The sequence below is a fragment of the Vombatus ursinus genome, unplaced genomic scaffold, assembly GCF_900497805.2.
Source record: "Vombatus ursinus unplaced genomic scaffold, bare-nosed wombat genome assembly UNPS02001287.1, whole genome shotgun sequence".
NCBI classification, from domain to species: domain Eukaryota; kingdom Metazoa; phylum Chordata; class Mammalia; order Diprotodontia; family Vombatidae; genus Vombatus; species Vombatus ursinus.
The window spans coordinates 11136412-11145480 of record NW_020941065.1 but is presented as its reverse complement, the minus strand read 5'-3'; the positions used below and the strand labels follow the sequence as shown (position 1 = coordinate 11145480).

Below are 9069 nucleotides of genomic sequence, written 5' to 3'. Positions count from 1 at the left end.
AGGGATACCTGGGTTCAAATTCCATCTGTGACATACAGTCTGTGTGACCCTGGGGAAATCACTTGACCTCTCAGGGTCCCAGGCAACCCTAAGGCTATAAGTGGCAGAGTAGCAACTGATCTAAATTGTAGAGGGATTTTTCTCACCAGGAATCCCCTAACCCAATCAAATCAGAAGTCCCTAATTCAACTCACCCACCCACACTGGATGCTGAATTGTGCATTTCAGGAATATTGATGGAATTAAATAATCTCTAGTTGCTGGACCTCTATTTCTAGCATCCCCCTCGACTCACATTTTCACCTCAGTTCACTTTAAGTGGCAGCATATTGCAGGGGAATGAGAAATGTACTTGGAGTCAGAAGACATGGGTTTGAATCCCACCCCTGATATTTACTAGGTGGACTCATAAGCATTGTGGCAGTTCAGTGGATATAGCAGTAGACCTGCAGTCAGGAAGACCTGAGTTCAAATCTGGCCTCAGACACTTACTAGTTATGTGACCCTGGGCAAGTTACTTACCTTTTGTTTGCCTCAGTTTTACCTTCTGTAAAATAGGGATAATAATAGTGCCTTCCTCCTGTGTTATTAAGATCAAATGAGATAATAATTGTAAAGCACTAAGCCCAGTACCTGGCACATAATAAGTGCTATATAGATGTTATATTATATTATGTTATGTCATGTCATATCATAAAGCATATATCATATTATATTATGTCATATTATATTATATATTATTATAAGAGCAGCTAGGTATAGATAGAGCACCAGGTCTGGAGTCAGGAAGACCAGGGTTCAAATTCAGCCTCAGACACTTACTAGCTCTGTGACCCTAGGCAAGTTACCTAACCTTGTTTGGCTCAGTTTCCTCATTTGTAAAATGAGCTGGAGAAGGAAATTGCAAAATCACTCCAGGGTCTTTGCCAAGAAAACCTCAAATGGGGTCACAAAGAGTTGAACGTGACTGAAGCAACTAAACAACAACAAATTATTAATAATCACTTTACCTCTTGAAATATCAGCTTCCTTATCTGTAAAATGGGTATAGTAATGCTCATATGTGATTGTTGTGAGGAAAAGGCTTTGTAAATCTTTTTAAAAAGATGTTCCCCCTGTATTTATCCAAATGTAGCATGGAAAGGTTGTAAACTGCATTATTGCAGGAAACTCAACATGTTGAGATCACAGATCCTTTGGAATATTTGAGACTTTGAGATTGCCAGCCTGACAGAGCTGTTGTGAGGTTTAATTGAAATAAGGTTCAAGAAAGTGCTTTGCAAACGTCAGTCATGATGTCAACTTTAGGCATGATATCAATGTCAGCTATTATATAGACACACACATATGTATATGTACATATACATATACATATACACATGCCTATACACACATATACATCCATGTGTATATGTACATATACATCATGATACATACATACATACACATACACGTGTGCGTGTATAGAAGCACAGACATCTTTCTTATGTGGCTTCAAGGTGGGTTTGCCCTCCACCAACATTTCCATTCCTACCCATCTATAAACGTTTTCTTTTCATCTTTACAGTTCTTTCCTTTCTTCCATTCTAGCCTTTGGTGGTGGGCTTTATGCAGTTATATCAACCTTCCTCTGGTTTTCCATTGTCCAGCTACTTTGCCTACTTGCACAGGCCAGCCCATTTCCCAGCTCCATGATGTTTCATCAACTGTCCTCAAGACCTGGGATGCACTTCCCCTTCAACTTTACCTATTAGTTTCAATAGTTTTCTTCCAGACAGCTCAAATCCTCCCTCTTACAAGAAGCTTTTCTAGGTCTCCTCAACTGTTGGTGCTTTCTGCTCTGAGATGACCTCCCAACTCTTCTGTGTACATCTTGTAGTGACCTGGTTATTTACATGTTGTCTTCTTCATTAAAATGTGAGTTCCTCAAGGACAAGGATTTTTTTTTTTGCCTTCTTTTGTATCCCTGGTGTGTAGCACAGTGCTTGGCACATTAGTAATTACTTAATAAATATATGTTGATTAATTGACTGACTGACTGACTCTTGTCCATTGTCCCAGAGCTAATGTGAAGGTATGGAATGCAGACCTCTCCTGACTGTGAGTCCAGCACTCTTTTCAATAACCCAATTATCCTGATGGCAAGGATAGTAGAATTGTAAAGTTGGATATAGATAGTATAATTGGATAGATAGTAAAATTGGACTTTCTTTCCTATTCCATTATATGTCCATACCCACTGCTACCTCCAAAAAATTAGCATGGTTTGATAGAAAGAACCCTGGCCTTGGACTTGGTGTCAGGAAAGGTCTGGGTTTGAATGCTGCCTCCAGCATTTTCTAGCTATTGATTCTTGAACATATGGTGCCAATTCTCCCCAACCTCAGTTTCCTAATCTATAAAATGGGGATACTAATAATTGCATAACCTATTGTGTGGGTCATTTGTAAGTATTATAGGAAAGAGTTATCATTGATGACCTTTAATGAAAGAATTATGATGAAAATCATATCATTCTATGTTTATGATCCTATGATCTTGTCATTTTTTTCTCTCAATTTTCCTCATATGTTCCTTCACTTTTTGATATCTTGGTTTCCACCCCTATAAAATGATGTGGGCAAATTATATGGCTTCCTTTATATCTCCAAATTTTGATACTATGATCTTAAAAGTCAAATCTAGTGTAGTGTGTATATGGGGGGCAGGCATTTGGTTTCCCCACCCTTCCAATTTACTTGATGTAATCAATTGGAGCTATGTCCCAGAGGGAGTGCTATACCAGCAAGTGTCAGAGATGAGATTTGAACCAAAGTATTGTTTGCCTTCAGTCCAGCAGCTGCCTCGATGGTAATACTAACTCCCATGGAGCTCAGATTTTCACAAAATGCTCTTTTTACCTCAATTCTAAGAAAGAAGTAAGAAAAGGACTACTAGTCTCATTTTACAGATGAGGAAACTGAGGTCCAGAGCCTTCCAGGATCTATCCCCAGTCACACAGCCTAGTTAACCACAGGGCTAGAATTTGAAATCAGTTCTCTGGATGTTCAAGCCAACATTCTTTCCAAAAATACAGAAAACCTTCATCAAGCAAGCATTTATTAAGTCTTTAGGAAGACCTGAGTTCAAATTCAACCTGGACACTTACTAGCTGTATGATCATGGGTGAGTCACTTCACATTTGTCTGCCTCAATTTCCTTAACTGTAAAATGGAGGTAATAATAGCATCCACCTCGCAGGGATGCTTCGAAAATCAAATGAGAATATTTGTAAAGCAGTTAGCACATAACGGAAGCTGAAGAAGTCCCTTCCCTTCATTCTTTCTTTCCTTCTTTCCTTCCTGTCTGCCTGCTAGGGACGGTACTAAGCACATGAGGATACAAAGAAAGCCTAAACCATCCCTGCCCTCAAGAAGCTTACATTCTAATAGGATGAATAATAACACGGACATAAATAGGAATATACAAGATTTATACAGAGCCCTGATGCAGACAACCATTTTATAGAATACGATGCTACAGGGGAAAATCAACATTCCAAAAGCCCTAGTATAAACACAATGAGGAGGGAGGGGGGCGAGGGGGAGGAGAGGAGGGGGGTGGGAGGAGAGGAGGGGGCGGAGAGGAGGGGGCGGGGTAGTCGAGTGGGAGGGAATGGGCAAGTCTCTGTTCGCAGCAGAGCTATCTCCGCCCCCTCTCCGTCTAGCAGCCTCCGCTCCTCTCCAGCTGCTGCTATTGCTGCCGCTACCCTCCTCCTCCTCCCCCTCTTCCTCTTCCTCCTTCTCTTCCTCCTCCTCTTCCTCCTCCTCCTCCGCTGCCCTCCCCTCGGCCGCTTTGTCTCCAGGGTGCCCTAGCTGCATTTGGGTAGCGGTGGGGAGCTGTCCAGCAGCCCCGCTCCTGAAAACCTTCCCAAGCCCTCCATCCCCTCACCATGTAAGAGCCATGAAAACAGCGCTCCCCGCAGCAGCCTTGCCATGGAGGATGATGTGTTCCAGCTGAGACAGCTGCCGTGAGTACCACTGGGGGATGTGGGGAGACAGACAGATGTGCGTGCGTTTGGAAAAAGCCAGACCGCTCCAGGCGGGCGGCATCTGGGCTGTTAATTGCACCGCACCGAAAGGAGCCCCGAGAAAATGAGTTAGGCCCCAAGGAAGCAGGCCATTTTCTCGGATGGGGAGCCCAAGTTGGGTTTCTCTGACTCAGTTCAATTTCCCCCCGCTGGCAATCAGGAGATAATAAGGGGAGCCCTGTGGCAGGGATATTGTCTGGGGTTCTTTCCAGTCCTGGAGGGATGGATTAGCAGGCATCTGTCAGGACTAGGGTTTAAGGAAGGTGGAGCAGCTTATTTTAAATGCTGATAGCCTCTTAAAAGCCTGGACATTTGCCCTTAGCAGCTCTTCACCTCCACGATGAATGACTCCCAGCCTCCGAAATCTTTCTGCAAGGTCTGTCAGTAGGGAATGATAAGGATGTGTGCAAACACCATCCCCCCCCCTTCATCACTACCCCTTCCCACCAGGATTCCCGCTAGGGAGGAAAAGATGGGGCAAAAGGCTGTTGTTTATGAAGTGTGTAAAGGGTAGGTCTGGACCCAGAGCTGATTATACCAGGTATTATCCCTAGAAATCTGCTTTCTTTTGAATGAGTGGAGAGAAGAATTTTTAAAAATCCAGCTCCAATGAAGCCCACCTTAATCCACTGGCTAAAAAAGCAGTAGAAATCCACTGCTTAGAAGAATGATTGCTTCAGGGTAAAATAAAATTGCCTTGGAACCCTGGGGAACACTCTAAAGCAACTGCTCAAAATTGCTACCTTTGGCAGGGGCAGGAATGGGGGGTGGGGGTGTTGGGTAGAGGGGATTTCCCTCCATGCAGATTTTCTAAGAGGGAAATAGAACTCCAAGGAGAAAGCAATTCTGTGGCCATTCAGCCAAATCTCAGCTTACTGAATGAAATTCCATTTCGACCTGTCCAAAACCATTGCTTATTATGCCTTCTGTGTCTTTTTTTATCCATTCAGCTTTATTTTATAAAAAAAAAAAAATGGTTCTCTGTAGCACTTAAGTATCCTCCAAAGTCACTTTGGGTGTGAGTGTAATTGCTTGGATAGTCAGATATTCCACACAAATACAGCTCTTCAAGGTGATGAGGAGTGAGCAATTCCATGAGGATTTCACCAAAGAGGGTACCTTGTAATTTCTGTTTCCTCCCCAGTGTAAAATGATTACATTAGATGGGGCGCAGAAGGGAAGGAGACGGTGGCTGTGCTGGATGTGACATGAAGGCTTTTATTAATAGAATGATGCTAATAGACATATATTTTATTGTTGAACATAGAATGATTTCATAAATAATAATCACATCGGACATTATACCAAAGATGGCCAGTTATAGCTGCCAAAGGCTGGTTGTCAGGTGAGATATGAGAATACAGAAATACAAGTACCTGAGTGGAATTTATATGACTGAGTTACAGAACTATGGAGCTTGCAAAAGACCTTGGAGACCAGTTTACAAAAGAGGAAATTAAGGCCTCTAGAGAGGGGAAGTAATTTGCTTAAGGCCACACATTTACTGTGGTAAGAGCCACAACTTGAACTAATTTCTTTTGACTTTGAACCCAGTGCTTTTTCCACTCCATGTTGCCTACACAAAACAAGTACTCTCTACTCTAACCAAAAGTCAATTCTAAGGGCCAATAGAAAAACAATAGCCCCAAATTAAATCATATTTAACAAACGTGGGTTCCTGGTGACATAAGAGAATATGTTTGCCTGCAATATACAAAATCAACATCAAATTGTAATTTTAAAACTTTGTGTTCTATAGCACATCTGACCACATTTCCCCCTCACTCAAAAATCTTCAACAGCTCTCTATTGCCTCTAGTATAAAATGAAATTTTCATTGGCTCCTTATTATCCTTAGGATATATATTTTTTAATCCCCAGCCTAGTATTTAAAGTTTTCCACATTCTGGCTTCCACCTGTCTTGTTAGTCTTATTTTGTATTATTCACCTTCACACATTGTCCACTACAGTCAAGTTGACCTATCAGCTGTGCCTTGTATAGGACATACTATCTCTAGCCTCTGTGCCTTTGCACAATCCATCAAGCATGATTAGAATAACCTCTCTCCTCACCTGTGCCTCTTGGAATTCCTAGCTTCTTTCAAAGCACAGCTCTGGGATCACCTTCCATATGAGGTCTTTCCTGATCCCCAAAGTTGTTAGCGTTCTCTGCCTCTTGAAACAATGCTGTGTTATTTTGTATACACTTTGGTTTACTTCTCAGGGTACATACTGTAGTCCCTAGTGGAATGGAAGTTCCTTGAAAGCAAAGATTATCGCATTTTGTCTTTGTATCCCTCTCTGCCTCGCTCATAGCAGGTATGTAAGAAATGTTGGTTGGAATCGAACATAACTTTAGTTTCTAAATATTATTGGAAGGTGGAAAAGTGGATAGAGTGCTGGGCTTAGCGTCAGGAACATTAGAGAGTCCAAATCCTGCATTAGAGACATAATAGCTGTGTGGCTCTGGTTAAGTCACTTAACCTCCCAACCTCAGTTTCCTCATCTGTAAAATAGGTATAGTAGTAGCACCTACTTGACAACATTATTAGGATTAAATGAGATGATATTTGTAAAACATTTTGCAAAATTTAAAGTACTATATAAAGGCTATCATTACAAAAACAAACAAATATGGAAAGTATGGGGCGGGACAGGTATGGGTTTTTGTTCTTGCTCTGTTCCTCACTAGTAATGTCACACCTTAGGCAAATCACTTTCCTTCTCTGGGCCCCAGTTTCCTTCTCTGTAAATGAAGGAGTGAGCAACTAGGTAGCACAGTGGATAGAACACTGGGCTTAGAATCAGGAAGACTCCTGCTCATATTTCAAATCTGGCCTCAGACACTTACTGGCTCTGTGACCCTGGGCAAGTCACTTCACCCTGCTTGCCTCAGTTTCCTCATCTGTAAAATGAACTGCAGAAAGAAATGGCTAATCACTCCTGCCAAGAAAACCACAAATGTAGTCACAAAGAGTAGGACACAACTGAAACAACTGAACAACAACAAAATGAAGGAGTAGGTAGTGTCTAAGGGCCCTCCCACCACTGACATTCTATGTTCTGTTTTCTAAGGTCCCTTTCAGTTCTAATATACCATGTTCTAAGGTGCCTTTTGGTTCTATCATTCCATATTCTAAGGAACCTTTTATCTCTGGGGTTCTGTGTTCACTCACACACACACACGCACACACACACACATACACACACATCTGGAAGGGCACACAGAAGCCATCCAGACCAACTCCTTTATTTTCCAGATAATGTAAAGTCCCAGGGAGGAGAAATGAGTTGCTCACCCTCACACAGCTAGTAAATAAGTAGCAGAGTTGAGATTGGAACTCAGTTCCCCTGGTGCCAAATCCTGTGCTCTTTTCCCTGTACAGTGCTGCCTCCCAGGCCTCTTCTAGTCTGAATTCAATGTTCTGTGTCCTAAGGTTCCCTACAAATGGTCTAGGAACAAAACACAAACACAATATCCACCGAACAGTCTTTTAATGATTTTCTGAAGAGTGAATATATTTCAGCAAGTTTATAGCACTTGAGAAATTCACAGATGACTCAGGGGATGCCTCCCTTAACCAAAGAAGTTGCATGAAGTTAACTGGACATGTCCGTACTGAATCAAAAAGAACTGACCATAAAAATAGAAGAACATTTAGAAAAGCAAACAATAAGCATGCTAATTATCTGTTGTTCGGTTGTATCTGACTCTTCCTAACCCAGTTTGAGGTTTTCTTGGCAAAGATACTGGAGTGGTTTGCCATTTTCTTCTCCAGCTCACTTTACAGTGGAGGAAACTGAGGCAAACAGGCTTAAATGACTTGCCCAGGGTCACACAGCTAGGAAGTGTCTAAGGCTGGATTTGAACTCGAGTCTTCTTGACTCTAGGCCCAACACTCTGTCCATTGCTCCACCTAGCTGCCCATGTTAATTATACAGGGCCCCAAAGAGTAACTGGAATATGTTCATACTGTATGTATGTATGTATGTATTGTATGTGTGTGTGTGTGTATATATATATATATATACACATACATATATATAAACTATATGCAGAACTGGAATATACAAAGCTACAAAATATATACATTTAATGAAATCAGAATGATTTTGGCAATGTTTGGCAGTAATTTATCCTTAAAACTCAGCTCAAAGGGCCATGCTATTCCATGTGCCACAGTGAATCCCGACAAATACCATTTATGTCATCTCCCATGCATGGTATAGACAGATTGCAGACTGCAGATTTCCTTGAAATACTGCTGCACATGGAGTCAAAACATGTGAGTTGAAATCCCACTTCTTCTTAGTAATTATGTGGCATCGAAGAAAGGAAATAAGCATTTATTGAGTGCCTACCCTGTGCCGGTCACTATGCTAAGGGCTTTACAAATACTATCCTTATATTATTTGTATTATCCTTTACAAATAATATTCTCTCAACAACTCTGGGAGGTAGGTGCTATTATTTGCCCCCATTTTATAGTTGAGGAAACTGAGGCCAACAGAGTAGAGGTGATGTGCTCAGGGTCACACAGCTAGTAAGCGTCTGAAGCAGGATTTTAACTCAGATCTTCCTGACTCCAGGCCTAGCACTCTATCCACTGTGCCACCTACCTGCCTTGAGCAAGGCACTTAAACAACAAGCATTTACCACGTGCAAGTAATGGTGGTTACAAAGACAAAAGTAAAACAAGAAAAAAGTAGAAACAGGCTTTGCCCTCAAGAAGCTCACGTTCTGTGAGAGCAGACGATATGTACACCTCTAAGTGCAACCTGATTCCCAAAGCCCATTCTTATGGGCTCTTTCCTAATTAGTGGAAATCAGTGCCTGAGCCCAGGTGACAGGCAGGTTGGAGTAGGTGAGAGTGGGAGAGAGGAGAGCACGCAGTCCAATTTTTTCAGTCTCTTTGGCCTCTGAAGTAGCTTTGGGGGCTTCTGGCTTCCAACTTCAAGAGAGAAGATGAATGAGATCACCTCACTTCAGGTTACTGAA

The 9069-nt window shown here is 41.9% G+C and overlaps 1 protein-coding gene across 1 annotated transcript in view; it reads left to right on the top strand.

The window, feature by feature from the left end:
* The first annotated feature begins 3911 nt into the window (after positions 1-3911).
* Positions 3912-9069, top strand: part of SVOP (SV2 related protein) — a 52150-nt gene continuing 46992 nt past the window's right edge. Inside the window, exon 1 of the mRNA XM_027865165.1 lies at positions 3912-4009. Within this exon, the coding sequence (XP_027720966.1) occupies positions 3975-4009 (35 nt within the window). The 5' untranslated portion in view covers positions 3912-3974. The remainder of the gene's footprint in view (positions 4010-9069) is intronic.